At 40.6% G+C, this 16,040-nt stretch overlaps 3 protein-coding genes across 10 annotated transcripts in view; all 3 read right to left on the bottom strand.

The window, feature by feature from the left end:
- The window catches only part of LOC309713847 (protocadherin alpha-C2-like), a 199,247-nt gene that overhangs the window by 127,355 nt on the left and 55,852 nt on the right, over positions 1–16,040 (bottom strand). Inside the window, exon 1 of one of the 8 annotated variants that reach the window (XM_082545723.1) lies at positions 9,764–12,148. The exons of 6 other annotated variants lie outside the window; for them this stretch is intronic. In XM_082545723.1, the coding sequence (XP_082401849.1) occupies positions 9,764–12,139 (2,376 nt within the window). In that variant the 5' untranslated portion in view covers positions 12,140–12,148. Of the gene's footprint in view, positions 1–29; positions 2,391–9,763; positions 12,149–16,040 lie in introns of those variants that run through there. One more of the 8 variants, XM_082545734.1, reaches the window with a different exon arrangement.
- Positions 3,095–9,255, bottom strand: LOC309714238 (protocadherin alpha-8-like; the record flags this gene model as incomplete). Its single annotated transcript, XM_082546537.1, has 2 exons — positions 7,538–9,255; positions 3,095–3,924 (listed from the first exon to the last, which is right to left on the bottom strand). Exons 1-2 carry the CDS (start codon positions 9,108–9,110, stop codon positions 3,095–3,097), a joined length of 2,403 nt encoding a protein of 800 aa, XP_082402663.1. The 5' UTR covers positions 9,111–9,255.
- Positions 13,455–15,967, bottom strand: LOC309715796 (protocadherin alpha-3-like; the record flags this gene model as incomplete). Its single annotated transcript, XM_082549217.1, has 1 exon — positions 13,455–15,967. The coding sequence occupies one exon, from the start codon at positions 15,965–15,967 to the stop codon at positions 13,595–13,597; it is 2,373 nt and encodes a 790-aa protein (XP_082405343.1). The 3' UTR covers positions 13,455–13,594.

Here is a 16,040-nt window from a genome sequence, read left to right as displayed (position 1 = left end):
CTGCCTAGAAATAAAATTGTCTTTCTTACCTCTTCAGATGTGCATCTCCTATCTGGAAGCACAAGTGTATTTGCATGACTGCCCGGAACTATAGTAGATCCTATGCTCATTCTGGGTCCAACTAGCATGTACCGCTTCTCTCCTGATCTGTACTGGATGCTGTGACACAGTGTCCCATCATAATTAGTCTCTGGCAGATATTTAGAAGTATAGTCTGTGGATTTGGAGCACTGCATTGCAATCAGCACGATGATGCTGACGAGAAAAAGCACAGAAACTGCCCCCAAAGTTATCATGAGGTAAAATATGACATTACTGTCCTCATCATCTTTTGCTGCACCTTTAACATCAGAAGCTGCAAAAGCCTCTTTGGGCTCCACAAGTTTGACAATCACAGTAGCTGTTGCTGAGAGAGAAACGTTGCCGTTGTCTTTGACCAGTATTACCAGTTTATGCTCAGCGTCGTCTGTCTCTGTGAATGAGCGAAGTGTTCTGATCTGTCCTGTATAGCGGTCCAAAGCAAAGAGACTATGGTCAGTAACTTCCTGCAGTGAAAAGAGCAACCAGCCGTTATATCCTATATCAGCGTCATAGGCTCTGACTTTAGTCACCAAGTGTCCTGCGTTGACATTTCGGGGAATCTCCTCCACACCTTGAGCAGAGCCGTTGGAGCTGAGTGGGTACAGGATGACTGGAGCGTTGTCGTTCTGATCCAGGATGAAGACGTTGACTGTGACGTTGTTGCTTAGTGATGGAGTTCCAGAATCTGAGGCAACAACTTGGAACTGGAAAGTTTTCATTGTTTCAAAATCAAAACTTTTCAGTGCCACAATTTCTCCATTTTCAGGGTTTATACTTAGAAATGATGTCAATTTTTCATCAGCATTCCTCATAATATTATATGATATATGGGCGTTATCACCCTCATCACAGTCATGAGCACTGACAGAAAATAAAGATCCTCCAGCAGCATTGTTTTCAGTCACATAAAACATGTATGGGTTTGTTGAAAACTCTGGACTGTTGTCATTCACATCTGATATTATCACACTTATTATCCTGTGAGATGACAGTGGCGGGTTACCAGCATCTTTTGCAACAATTCTTATGTCATACTTGGGTTGCTGTTCTCTATCCAGCATTGACTTGGTGACTAAAGAGTACATATTTTCTTGTAATGAAGGCGTTAATATGAAAGGTACACCTTCACTTACAGAACACATCACCTTTCCATTTACTCCTGAATCTTTATCATTCACACTTATCAGTGCTACTGTCCTTCCTGGTTTGGAGTCCTCAGGGACTGCACTTGAAAGGGATGTCACCTCAATTTCAGGTGTGTTGTCATTTAAGTCCACAATAGTTATTTTAACACTTTTTTCTGTTGCCAGGGGGACTTGCCCTTTATCAGAAGCTTTAATATCAATTTGATATCGGTCTTTTTCTTCATAGTCTATGGGCCCTTTCACAATAATTTCACCTGTATTACTATCGACTTCAAAAATTTCACGTAATTTCTTATTTGCATTATTCCCAAATGAATAAACCACCTCCCCATTTAAACCATCATCTAAATCTGTGGCATTTACTTGTACGATAGTTGTGCCAATTGGTGAATTTTCATCAAGTTCAGCAGTGTATGAGTCTCTGGCAAAAACTGGCATATTATCATTCACATCCAGAACATTAACAATAATTTCCATCGTCCCTGATCTAGCGGGCTTTCCTCCATCAACTGCTGTCAGAAGCAATCTGTGACTTCGCGCAGCCTCTTTGTCCAGCGCTTTATGTAAAAACAAAACAGGAATTTTGCCATCCTCTTCTCTATCCTTAACCTCCAAACGAAAATGGTCATTTTGACTGAGCTTATATTGTTGAATAGAAAACATCTCGCTGTCTGGATCACGGGCGCCTTGTAGCTGAAATCGCGCCCCAGGTAAAGCAGATTCGGATATCTCTAAATGCGTCTGGTTGTCCGTGAAGATGGGAGAGTGGTCATTTACATCTAAAACCTCAATGCCAACGTAGTGGACCTCTAAGGGATTCTCCAGCACAGTCTTTATGTTGAGAATACAGGTGGTTATCCGTTCACACACCTCTTCTCGGTCTATTTTTCTGTTAACGTGTACTATGCCGTTGCTGTTGAGTTGAAACAGGGGTTCAGTCGATCCAGAAACGATGCGAAATCCTCTAGCATGCAAAGCACTGTGATCCATCCCTAAATCTTTAGCGATATTTCCAACAACAGAACCCACCGTTAGCTCTTCGGGAATAGAGTATCGCAGCTGTGCGGAAGAAGAATTCATAGTGAGAGCCAACGAAACAATAAAGACGACCAGGCGCTCCAACAATACTCCGCATCCCCGTCTTGCCATGGCGAATTCACAGAATAAGTAAAATAATAGGAACAGGACGGTTAAACATTGAAATATGAATTTACACCGAAACACTGGAGCTGATGAAAACCAAATATTCCAGGATTCCGAAACATGATGTTTCCGAGGGTATCAAAGATTTAAAGCCATTGCCCCCCAAAGCGCAAGTGCACCCTGTCGAGAAATACTGTAGCGCAAAACTGCTGACGTAGAAGACGTACAGTCGGGAGTCGTTAATTTTCACAAACAGTGACACCATGCGAGCTGACGTTACAATGGAGATAATAAAAATAGTGTTTAAAAGCTTCAACTTCGTGTCGAGGGGTCAAGCAAAACACGGGAAAAGTGCACTCGACATCATTTCAACATGAACAAAATCATCTCGTTCAAACTCCTCCAAAAACATATTAATGTTAATTTTACTTCATGAGATATTCAAATTAAGAGAGACATTCTTACCTCTTCAGATGTCCCTCTCCGATCAGGTAGCATTAGTGTATTTGCATGGTAGATCCTATACTCATACTCAGTTTGTGTGATGAATATACACTACACATTTGTGTTCTATTTCTATTCAGCTGTTATAAAGAAAAAGTTTAACGCAGCACTTTGAACATATTTATATCAACCGAATTCAAACTCTAAATATGTAGAGTCAGTATTTGTTGGAGTGTCTGAGAATTGTGAACTACTAAAAAAAAAAAAAAAAAAAAATCCTGTTAAAATAAAGCCTTTCTTACCTCTTCAGATGTGCGTCTCCTATCTGGAAGCACAAGTGTATTTGCATGGCTACCCGGAACTATAGTAGATCCTATACTCATTCTGGGTCCAACTAGCATGTACCGCTTCTCTCCTGATCTGTACTGGATGCTGTTACACAGTGTCCCATCATAATTAGTCTCTGGCAGATATTTAGAAGTATAGTCTGTGGATTTGGAGCACTGCATTGCAATTAGCACGATGATGCTGACGAGAAAAAGTACAGAAACTGCGCCCAAAGTTATCATGAGGTAAAATATCACGTTATTGTCGTCCTCATCATCTTTTGCTGCACTTTTAACATCAGAAGCCGCAAAAGCCTCTTTGGGCTCCACAAGTTTGACAATCACAGTAGCTGTTGCTGAGAGAGAAACGTTGCCGTTGTCTTTGACCAGTATTACCAGTTTATGCTCAGCCTCGTCTGTCTCTGTGAATGAGCGAAGTGTTCTGATCTGTCCTGTATAGCGGTCCAACGCAAAGAGACTGTGGTCAGTAAGTTCCTGCAGTGAAAAAAGCAACCAGCCGTTATATCCTATATCAGCGTCATAGGCTCTGACTTTAGTCACTAAGTGTCCTGCGTTGACGTTTCGGGGAATCTCCTCTACACCTTGAGCAGAGCCGTTGGAGCTGAGTGGATACAGGATGACTGGAGCGTTGTCGTTCTGATCCAGGATGAAGACGTTGACTGTGACATTGTTGCTTAGTGACGGAGTTCCAGAATCTGAGGCAACAACTTGGAACTGGAAAGTTTTCATCGTTTCAAAATCAAAACTTTTCAGCGCCGTAACATCTCCACTTTCCGAGTTAATATTTAAAAACAATGCCATACTGCCTTCGCTGTTGTCCCGATAAACGTGATATGAAATACGCGCATTATCACTGTCATCACAATCGGACGCCTTTACTGAAAATAATTGTGCACCTAAATCGTTATTTTCAGTGATGTAAAATATGTAAGGACTGACTGAAAACTGAGGCCTGTTGTCGTTCACGTCTGATATCGCCACAGTTATTGTCTTTTCACTTAAGAGTGATGGAACACCAGCATCCTTTGCAACAACTGTAAGTTCATAAAAATACCTTTCTTCTCTGTCCAGCAGTGACTTGGTCACTATGGCGTACATATTATCTTGGAGGGATGGCGATATAGCAAAAGGAACATCCTCAGGTATGAAACAGGAGACTTTCCCACTGGGACCTGAATCTAAATCATTCACGCTGATCAAAGCTACTGTTGTTCCAATCCTACAGTCTTCGGGAACTGACTTAGAAAATGACGTGACTTCAATCTCGGGTGGGTTATCGTTCAGGTCGATTACCTTTATTATCACACTTTTGTCTGTTGATAAAGGGATTGTCCCCTCATCAGACGCTCTTATATCAATTTCATAGCGTTCATTTTCTTCGTAATCAATTTCACCAGTCACTTTAATTTCCCCTGTGCTCGAGTCTATATAAAACAGTTTTTGCAGTTTGATTTCTACTTCCTTACCAAAAGAGTAAACAATTTTACCGTTTGCTCCTTCATCTAAATCTGTGGCATTCACCCGAATGACTAGCGTGCCGGGGGCTGCGTTTTCATTCAGCGTAGCAGAGTATACATCTTGTGTAAAAACAGGTGCATTGTCGTTAACATCAAGTACCTCAATCAGTATTTGCGTTGTCCCAGACTTTGGCGGTCTCCCCCCATCAATAGCGGTAAGGAGAAGCGTGTGCTCTCTCGCAGCCTCTCTATCTAACTGCTTCTGTAAAACTAGAAATGGCATTTTACCATCATCTCTATCTTTTAACTCCAAACGAAAGTGATCACTGTGACTTAGTTTATACTGGTGAACAGAGAACTGGCTACCGTCTGGGTCTCGTGCAGGTTGCAGCTGAAATCTTGCACCCGGTATCGTTGATTCAAATATTTCAAGTCGTTTCTCTTTCTCTGGAAAGATGGGGGAGTGGTCGTTTATATCCACCACCTCTACGGTCACATAATGGATTTCCAGAGGATTTTCTAGCACTGTTTTAAGGTTTATTACACAATCGAGTCTTCGTTCGCAAATCTCTTCCCTGTCCACTTTCCTGCTCACATACAGAACACCGTCGTCTTGATTCAAATGAAAAAGGGGTTCCTTTGAACTGCCAACAATGCGGTACTTTCTTTCCTTCAGCGTAACCTTATCAATCCCCGCGTCTTTCGCAATGTTTCCAACAACACTTCCTTCTTTAACCTCTTCAGAGATGGAATATCTGATCTGAGCCGAGGCTTCGCTCCCAAACATCACCAATGCCACCGCATAGACTATGCATCTCCATCGCTCGATCCACGTCCGCCGTCCTCTTTGTTCCATTATGTGCAGAATAAAATTACGACTTCAGGATCAATTATTGTGTCGTTTACACATAAAGTGCAGCAGGGTTCCTTTTTAACCTGCTCTCCATAAATTAAACCTATCTGTGCACACCACCGAGAACGACAAGCAGCTGATTTCTTATTTAAGCTCGTTGCACGAAATGCCAAAATACAGGGCTGGACCAGCTGGTGACGACAAAAAGACGAAAACATTTGTAATTACACCGACACCATGCGATATATGACGTTATTGCAGCACCGTGAACCTAAGAAATGAAATAAAATCAACTAAATTCAAGCAACAAAACTATTTGGCAACTGCAGGAAACAAAACAGCGTTCTGCTAAGAATAAGATATATTATCGATGATTTGTAAGGTTCCTTCTTTGGAAATCTATATGAGTTATTTCTGTATTATTTCTAATAAAAAGGCTTGTAGAACTGAAACAACTTTCAGCACTACGGACAGCAACACTACCGACCACAGGCAGACGCACACCGACAAAGTCTGATACACTTTCAGCACACATAAATGTTATGGGAATTAAATAAACATGCGCGTTATAGATTTAACTATCCAACGACAATAAGACAGCATTATATGTATTAAAACACGGTGTCATTATCGATAATGACTTTTAAACGTCAGAAATTGCGCCATAATTTGCTCTGAGCACACCCATCATTCTAAAAGGTCATCACTGTGGCTTCCTCATTTGGAAAATATAGAACACCCAGTAACTTCAGTGATACAATTCAGTTCCCTGCAATTCCTTGAAATCTGCTACAGTTTTGTCAAGGGCCTCTAAAGTGGGAAAACTACCAAAGAAATGTTTCAGGTGTTCTAGTTCTGAAAAGCAATTATTGTTTTCTTGAATTTTTAAAATTAAATCTTTCATGTTCAGTCGAAAGGTTGTCTGTTTCTGATTGATTAGATATTTTCAGTTTCAAAGGCAAAAGGGATAAAAATTAACATTAAACCACATAACTGTAGTTTAATTTATGATTTTAACAGATCACCTCGTTACTTGTTAGCAAACACATACAACAACGATCTCATTAACACACACACAGCTAGTTTGGGTGATGAATACACACGACAAATTTATGTTCTGTTTCTATTCAGCTGTTATAAAGAGAAAGTTTAACGCAGCACTTTGAACATATTTATATCAACGGGAATAAAGCTCTAAATATGTTGAGTCAGTATTTTTTGGAGTGTCTGAGAATTGTGAACTACTCTCAAAACAACTGTTTAAATAAAGTCTTTCTTACCTCTTCAGATGTGCGTCTCCTATCAGGTAGCACTAGAGTATTTGCATGGCTACCCGGAACTATGGTAGATCCTATACTCATTCTGGGTCCAACTAGCATGTACCGCTTCTCTCCCGATCTGTACTGGATGCTGTGACACAGTGTCCCATCATAATTAGTCTCTGGCAAATATTTAGAAGTATAGTCTGTAGATTTGGAGCACTGCATCGCAATCAGCACGATGATGCTGACGAGAAAAAGTACGAAACTGCGCCCAAAGTTATCATGAGGTAAAATATGACATTACTGTCCTCATCATCTTTTGCTGCACTTTTAACATCAGAAGCTGCAAAAGCCTCTTTGGGCTCCACAAGTTTGACAATCACAGTAGCTGTTGCTGAGAGAGAAAAGTTGCCGTTGTCTTTGACCAGTATGAGCAGTTTATGCTCAGCCTCGTCTGTCTCTGTGAATGAGCGAAGTGTTCTGATCTGTCCTGTATAGCGGTCCAAAGCAAAGAGACTATGGTCAGTCACTTCTTGCAGTGAAAATAGCAACCAGCCGTTATATCCTATATCAGCGTCATAGGCTCTGACTTTAGTCACCAAGTGTCCTGCGTTGACGTTTCGGGGAATCTCCTCCACGCCTTTAGTCGAGCCGTTGGAGCTGAGTGGATACAGGATGACTGGAGCGTTGTCGTTCTGATCCAGAATGAAGACGTTGACTGTGACGTTGTTGCTTAATGACGGAGTTCCAGAGTCTGAGGCAACAACTTGGAACTGGAAAGTTTTCAGTGTTTCAAAGTCAAAACTTTTCAGCGCTAAAATTTCGCCATTATCAGTGTTTATGTTTAGAAATGAAGTGACTTTATTATCTTCACTTCCATCTCTGATAATATGATAGGAAATGCGCGCATTGTCATTCTCATCACGATCAGAGGCTTTAACAGAAAACACTGAAGCTCCTGGACTGTTCCCTTCAGTAACGTAGAAAGTATATGGGCTGAGTGAAAACTCTGGACGGTTGTCATTCACATCGGACACCGTAACACTTATTGTGTTTTCAGATGATAGCGATGGTTGGCCACCGTCTTTTGCAACTACTGTTATTATATATTGTGACTGTTTCTCTCTGTCTAGAGTTGTCTTGGTTACTAATGAATACATTTTGTCCTGTAAAGATGGTGATAAAACAAAAGGGACATCATCAATTACACTACAAATAACCTTTCCATTCACTCCAGAGTCCAAATCATTTACACTGATAAGCGCTACTGTAGTTCCAGGTCTGGAATCTTCTGGGATAGAGCTGGAAAATGATGTAACCTCTATATCAGGTGCGTTATCATTCACATCAATTATCTTAATAATCACGCTTTTTTGTGTAGCCATTGGAGGCAGGCCTTTGTCTGATGCCTGAATTTCAATTTCGTATCTGTCTCTCTCCTCATAGTCTATTAACCCTTTTACAATGATCTCACCTGTTTTCTGATTAATATCAAAAAGCTTAAAGAATTTACGATTCACGCCATTGCTAAACGAATAAACCACATCCCCGTTGGGTCCATCATCTAAATCTGTTGCGTTTACCTGAATGACTGTTGTATCTACCGGAGCATTTTCATGAAGCATCACTGTGTAAACATCTTTAGAGAAAATGGGGCCATTATCATTTACATCTAAAACACTGATTAGAATATTCATAGTACCCGATTTCGGAGGTTTACCCCCGTCCATGGCCGTTAGTATGAGCGTGTGGCTTCCTGCAGTCTCTCTGTCTAAAGATTTTTGAACAATCAGTACAGGTATTTTACCGTCGTCTCCTGAGTCTTTAACTTCCAAACGAAAGTGGTCATTAGAGCTAAGTTTATACTGCTGAAGAGAGAAGGGGCCACTGTCTGGATCTCGTGCGGGTTGCAGCGGAATTCGCACGCCTGGTAGCACAGACTCAAAAATCTCCAGTGTTGTCTCTTTTTCAGGGAATGTGGGAGAATGGTCATTTAAATCCACCACTTCTATAGCAACATAATGAACTTCCAGTGGGTTTTCTAGCACCGTTTTCAGATTTATTGTACAAGTACTGCTCCGCTCGCAAACCTCTTCCCGGTCGATTTTTCTCCTCGCGTACAGGATCCCGTCGTTTTGATCCACATTAAAAAGAGGATCTATGGCACTAGTTACAATCCGGTATTTCCTGCCTTTTAGTGTGCTTTTCTCTAATCCCAAATCTTTTGCTACATTTCCAACCACAGTTCCTTCTTCAACTTCCTCAGAAATGGAATATCTTAATTGAGCCGATGCCACACCGCACAGAAGCATAGCGATCAAGCACACAACACTCCGTCCTTTCATCCACGTTCGGTCGCATCCTCTTTGTCCCATCATTAAAACAAAATTAACCAACTCTTCGCGGTGTAAGTCACAGTGTCATAAGAAAAGAGTCCAACACGCACATACCTATGAGATGCTTATTTCAAAAGACGTAACAAATCCGGAAAATTTGTAAAACGATCGCAGCATCCATTCAACTTATTCTGTCTGTAGGGAACCCAGGAGATAATAAAAATGTGGAACCCTAATGCAATGACGACAAGATACAGTCTGTCTTTTGCCAGCACACTGACACCGTGCGAATTCGTTGTGTATTGCAAGAAAGTCAAAATACTGCAGCTGTTTCCAGGTAATTCTAAAGGAGCATCTTTATTTACTTTGACTTACAGGCTTAGAGGAATCTGAAAATCACTTTTCCTCATTAGCTAATTAGAAGGTTCTAAGTAGAGACAGTATAATTAGATTCTGAAAAACGTTAGATGTTTCCAGATAATAACTTTAAATACTAATAGTCTGATATTTTTATACAAAATATTTATAGTATTTAAATTTATTTTTAAAATAATTTTCTAATCGGGATATGAATACTATCTCAAGAAAACGGACAGTGAATAACGGCTGGTCCAAATGCCTTTCTGTGAAGTTATAGAAGGTGAATGAAGTAATATGACTGCAAACTATTGCGTTCTCTAACATAAATGTCTTACCTCTTCAGATGCTCGTCTCCGATCAGGTAGCACTAGAGTATTTGCATGACTCCCAGGTACTATAGTAGATCCTATACTCATTCTGGGTCCAACTAACATGTACCGCTTCTCTCCTGATCTGTACTGGATGCTGTGACACAGTGTCCCATCATAATTAGTCTCTGGCAGATATTTAGAAGTATAGTCTGTGGATTTGGAGCACTGCATTGCAATCAGCACGATGATGCTTATGAGAAAAAGCACAGAAACTGCCCCCAAAGTTATCATGAGGTAAAATATGATATTACTGTCCTCGTCATCTTTTGCTGCACTTTTAACATCAGAAGCTGCAAAAGCCTCTTTGGGCTCCACAAGTTTGACTATCACAGTAGCTGTTGCTGAGAGAGAAACGTTGCCGTTGTCTTTGACCAGTATTACCAGTTTATGCTCAGCCTCGTCTGTCTCTGTGAATGAGCGAAGTGTTCTGATCTGTCCTGTATAGCGGTCCAAAGCAAAGAGACTATGGTCAGTCACTTCTTGCAGTGAAAATAGCAACCAACCGTTATATCCTATATCAGCGTCATAGGCTCTGACTTTAGTCACCAAGTGTCCTGCGTTGACGTTTCGGGGAATCTCCTCCACGCCTTTAGTCGAGCCGTTGGAGCTGAGTGGATACAGGATGACTGGAGCGTTGTCGTTCTGATCCAGAATGAAGACGTTGACTGTGACGTTGTTGCTTAATGACGGAGTTCCAGAATCTGAGGCAACAACTTGGAACTGAAAAGTTTTCAGCGTTTCAAAGTCAAAACTTTTCAGCGCTAAAATGTCCCCATTTTCAGAGTTTATGTTTAGAAATGAAGTGACTTTATTATCTTCACTTCCATCTCTGATAATATGATAGGAAATGCGCGCATTGTCATTCTCATCACGATCAGAGGCTTTAACAGCAAACACTGAAGCTCCTGGACTGTTCCCCTCAGTAACATAGAAAGTATATGGGCTGAGTGAAAACTCTGGACTGTTGTCATTCACATCTGACACCGTAACGCTTATTGTCTTTTCAGATGATAACGGAGGCTGACCTGCGTCTTTTGCCGTTATTGTCAACTCATATTGTGACTGTTTCTCTCTGTCCAGAGGAGATTTGGTCACTAATGAATACATTTTGTCCTGTAAAGATGGTGACAATGCAAACGGAACATCGTCACCTAATGAACAAATGACTTTTCCATTGACTCCAGAGTCCAAATCATTTACACTGATAAGAGCTACTGTAGTTCCAGGTCTGGAATCTTCTGGGATTGAGCTTGAAAATGATGTTACCTCAATCTCCGGTGCGTTATCATTTACATCAACAATCTTAATAATTACACTCTTTTCCGTAGTTAACGGAGCCAAACCTCTATCTGACGCCTGAATTTCAATCTCATATTTATCCTTTTGCTCATAATCTAGCAGACCTTTTACAGTTATCTTTCCTGTTGACTGGTCAATATCAAAAAGGTTAAACACATTATTACTCACACTGTTGCCAAATGAGTAAACTACCTCTCCGTTCTGACTGTGATCTGGATCAGCTGCATTCACTTGTATGACTTCTGTACCTACAGGAGCATTTTCATTGAGCTTAACCGAATAAAGATCTTTTGAGAAAATGGGCGTGTTATCATTCACATCCAAAACATTTACCAAAATGTTCATGTCTCCAGATTTTGGTGGCTTCCCCCCATCTAGTGCCGTTAGCACCAATGAGTGACTGTGCGCTGCTTCCCTATCTAGTGCTTTTTGTAAAACCAGTATAGGTATTTTACCATCATCTCCTTTATCCCTCACTTCCAAACGGAAGTGGTCGTTGTGGTTAAGTTTATACTGCTGCACAGAAAACTGACCACTGTCTAGATCCCGTGAAGGTTTTAACTGAAATCGTGCTCCGGGTAGAACGGATTCTGAAATCTCCAGTATTTTATTTTCCTCTGGAAAAACTGGAGCATGGTCATTTATATCTAGCACATCTACTCCTACGTAATGGACCTCCAGTGGATTTTCTAGCACAGTTTTAACATTTATCACACACGTACTGCTCTTCGCGCACACCTCTTCTCTGTCGATCTTTCGGCTCACATACAGGATACCATCGTTCTGATTTACGTGGAAAAGGGGTTCAGCACCGCTAGAAACAATCCTGTACTTCCTTGTTTTCAGTGTGCTTTTATCTAATCCTAGATCTTTTGCGATGTTTCCAACAACCGTTCCCTCGTTAGTTTCCTCTGAGATTGAATACCTTAATTGTGCCGACGCCAAGCTCCACAAAAACAGGACAACAATGCAGATGACATCGCGTCGTCTCCCCATTCCTTTCTCATGTCCTCTTTGTTCCATGGTTACACCCGAAAGCATCAGTGTCACTTATAAGGGCAATCCAGCACTGCAGCGATCCAATACAAATCGTCCATGAGTAAAGAACAATCACCCTTTTCCTAAAACAAGCACAAGCACGAACAGCGTATTCCCAAGCTCAGAAACGACTGCTTTAATATCCAAACCGGGACGCTATCAAGAGGCTCAATCAAAATGCAACGATAGAAAACACATTTAATGCTGCCTCTTTTCACTATACTGACACCTTGTGAGCAAAACAATCACTACAGAAAATCAGAACTATGTGAAACTTAAATCGAAAGATCAAACTCATGTGTTATTCTTATTTTGAAGTTTTCGACATAAATTGAGGGGTATTTGTAAATAAATTATAAGGTAGTGCACTCTTGAAAAAACGCTCAAAGAAAAAAAGTATCTGAAAGTGTGGAGAAGATTCCCTCTAAATGACCAGTAAATTAAATTACTTCATGTCATTAAATTTGATTTATATATCATATCAGTTACAGCTAATAGAGCTCTGTTGGGACTGTTTACTGTGAAGTGAGCATAAACATGGTCAGGACCATGGACAGCACATGCCATAAACTTCAAGAATTTCTAGCTACATTTTCTGACAATATTACATTTCCTACACAAGTCACCAGAGGAATTTTAACTTTTTGTAGTCTATTGCTACAGTACATTCAGTCAGTTTTGTTTGCAGACTGATCTTATCTGCTACTACCAGAGAAAATATGGTCATCTTGGGTTATGAAAGATAATGTTCAAGAAAAAGGACATGAAGACAGCATGAAAAGACAGACAATGACGTTTCGTCTATTTGTTCTTGTCCAGTTCAAGCAACTGAGACCTACTAACCGCCTAATCATAAAGGAAAATGTAATGACCAACACACAAAGTTTGCCAAGGTAAACAAATGAGTACCCCTTTTTCTAAAAGTATGCTAAGGCCATAGAAAAGTATATACCATAGAGTATGCTTGGTCAAAGAAATAAACAGTATTGTGCATAATGTTAAAAGTTCTACTTAAAAGCAGCAAATCCATGTCATGCCAAATCATCAAAAGAATTCTTAGTTTTACCATGATCACAATCTCGTCATCATTTTGACTAAAAAGTTATCCAACTCAGTCAGACTCAGTGAAACCTATTCAGGTAAATTTAAAAAAAAATCTTTCTTTCTTTCTTTCTTTCTTTCTTTCTTTCTTTCTTTCTTTCTTTCTTTCTTTCTTTCTTTCTTTCTTTCTTTCTTTCTTTCTTTCTTTCTTTCTTTCTTTCTTTCTTTCTTTCTTTCTTTCTTTCTTTCTTTCTTTCTTTCTTTCTTTCTTTCTTGTTTTTTTGTTAGGCTGTGTTGAAATAGTAATGTCTTTTTTCTGACATACATTTGTCATAAAATAAAGGTTCACACTAAACAAATCAGTTTGTGCCTGGTGCATATTGATGCATTTAGAGTAGGTTTTGGGAAAAAGGTTCTTTAAATATGCCTTACCTCAGATGTCTTTCTCCTATCAGGAAGCACTAAAGTATTTGCATGGCTTCCTGGTACTATAGTAGATCCTATACTCATTCTGGGTCCAACGAGCATGTACCGCTTCTCTCCTGATCTGTACTGGATGCTGTGACACAGTGTCCCATCATAATTAGTCTCTGGCAGATATTTAGAAGTATAGTCTGTGGATTTGGAGCACTGCATTGCAATCAGCACGATGATGCTGACGAGAAAAAGTACAGAAACTGCTCCCAAAGTTATCATGAGGTAAAATATGACGTTACTGTCCTCATCAGTAACTTTTGCTGCACTTTTAACATCAGAAGCTGCAAAAGCCTCTTTGGGCTCCACAAGTTTGACAATCACAGTAGCTGTTGCTGAGAGAGAAACGTTGCCGTTGTCTTTGACCAGTATGAGTAGTTTATGCTCAGCCTCGTCTGTCTCTGTGAATGAGCGAAGTGTTCTGATCTGTCCCGTATAGCGGTCCAAAGCAAAGAGACTGTGGTCAGTCACTTCCTGCAGTGAAAAGAGCAACCAGCCGTTATATCCTATATCAGCGTCATAGGCTCTGACTTTAGTCACCAAGTGTCCTGCGTTGACGTTTCGGGGAATCTCCTCCACACCTTGAGCAGAACCGTTGGAGCTGAGTGGGTACAGGATGACTGGAGCGTTGTCGTTCTGATCCAGGATGAAGACGTTGACTGTGACATTGTTGCTTAGTGACGGAGTTCCAGAATCTGAGGCAACAACTTGGAACTGAAAAGTTTTCAGTGTTTCAAAGTCAAAACTTTTCAGTGCTAAAATTTCCCCATTTTCAGAGTTTATGTTTAGAAATGAAGTGAATTTATTATCTTCACTTCCGTCTCTGATAATATGATAGGAAATGCGCGCATTGTCATTCTCATCACGATCAGAGGCTTTAACAGAAAACACTGAAGCTCCTGGACTGTTCCCCTCAGTAACATAGAAAGTATATGGGCTGAGTGAAAACTCTGGACTGTTGTCATTCACATCGGACACCGTAACACTTATTGTCTTTTCAGATGATAACGGAGGCTGACCTGCGTCTTTTGCCGTTATTGTCAACTCGTATTGTGAATGTTTCTCTCTGTCCAGAGGAGATTTGGTCACTAATGAATACATTTTGTCCTGTAAAGATGGTGACAATGCAAACGGAACATCGTCACCTAAGGAACTAATGACTTTTCCATTAAGACCAGAATCCAAATCATTTACACTTATAATAGCTACTGTAGTTCCAGGTCTGGAATCTTCTGGGATAGAGCTGGAAAATGAAGTAACTTCAATCTCAGGCGCATTGTCATTCACATCAACTATCTTAATATTTACACTCTTTTGTGTTGATAGAGGAGCAAGACCTTTATCTGAAGCTTGAATTTCAATTTCATATTTGTCCTTCTCCTCATAGTCTATCTGCCCTTTTACAGTTATCTCACCTGTCACAGGGTTTATGTCAAAAAGCTTCAATAACCTAGGATGAACAACACTGCTAAATGAGTAAAGGATATCTCCGTTTTGACTGTCATCTAAATCCGTTGCATTCACTTGGACGACTACTGTACCTACAGGAGAATTTTCATTAAGCGTAACAGAATAAACATCTTGGGAGAAAACAGGTGCGTTATCATTAATGTCCAAAACATATATTAGAATTGTCATCTCTCCAGATTTAGCAGGTTTGCCCCCATCCAGGGCCGTCAGTGCTAATGAATGGGTTCCCGCTGCTTCCCTATCCAAAGATTTCTGCACAATTAATATTGGTATTTTCCCATCTTCTCCCTTATCCTTTACTTCTAACCGAAAGTGGTCGTTTGAGCTAAGTTTATACTGCTGAATGGTAAAAGGACCGCCGTCTGGATCTCGTGCGGGCTGTAACGGTATACGTACACCGGGTAACGCAGACTCTGAAATTTCCAGCCTTTTCTCTTCCTGTGGAAAACGAGGAGAGTGGTCATTTACATCCAACACCTCCACTGCAACGTAATGTATCTCCAGCGGGTTTTCTAGTACAGTTTTCAGATTTATTAAACACGAAGTGCTCTCCGCGCACACCTCTTCTCTGTCAATCTTCCGACTCACATACAGGATACCGTCATTTGGATTTACATGGAAAAGCGGATCTACATCACTATTAACAATCCGATACTTTCTCTCTTTTAATGTGCTTTTATCTATTCCCAGATCTTTTGCGATGTTTCCTACCACAGTCCCTTCGTTAACCTCCTCCGAGACAGAATATCGCATCTGCGCCGAAGCCACAGTGCACAAAAGCACAGCAGCCATGCAGCTAAGGAAAGATCCTCTCCCACTTCGCCTCTCGTGTCTTCTTTGTTCCATGGTTACACCCTAGATCACAAGTATGCCTTCAGATAATCGATTGCTGCAACATAACGACAAAATCCAAACGTTC

Source organism: Aulonocara stuartgranti (assembly GCF_965226115.1).
Source record: "Aulonocara stuartgranti genome assembly, chromosome: 2".
Classification (NCBI taxonomy): Eukaryota; Metazoa; Chordata; class Actinopteri; order Cichliformes; family Cichlidae; genus Aulonocara; species Aulonocara stuartgranti.
Note: the sequence above shows the minus strand (reverse complement) of the source record. Positions and strands in the feature narration are given on the sequence as shown.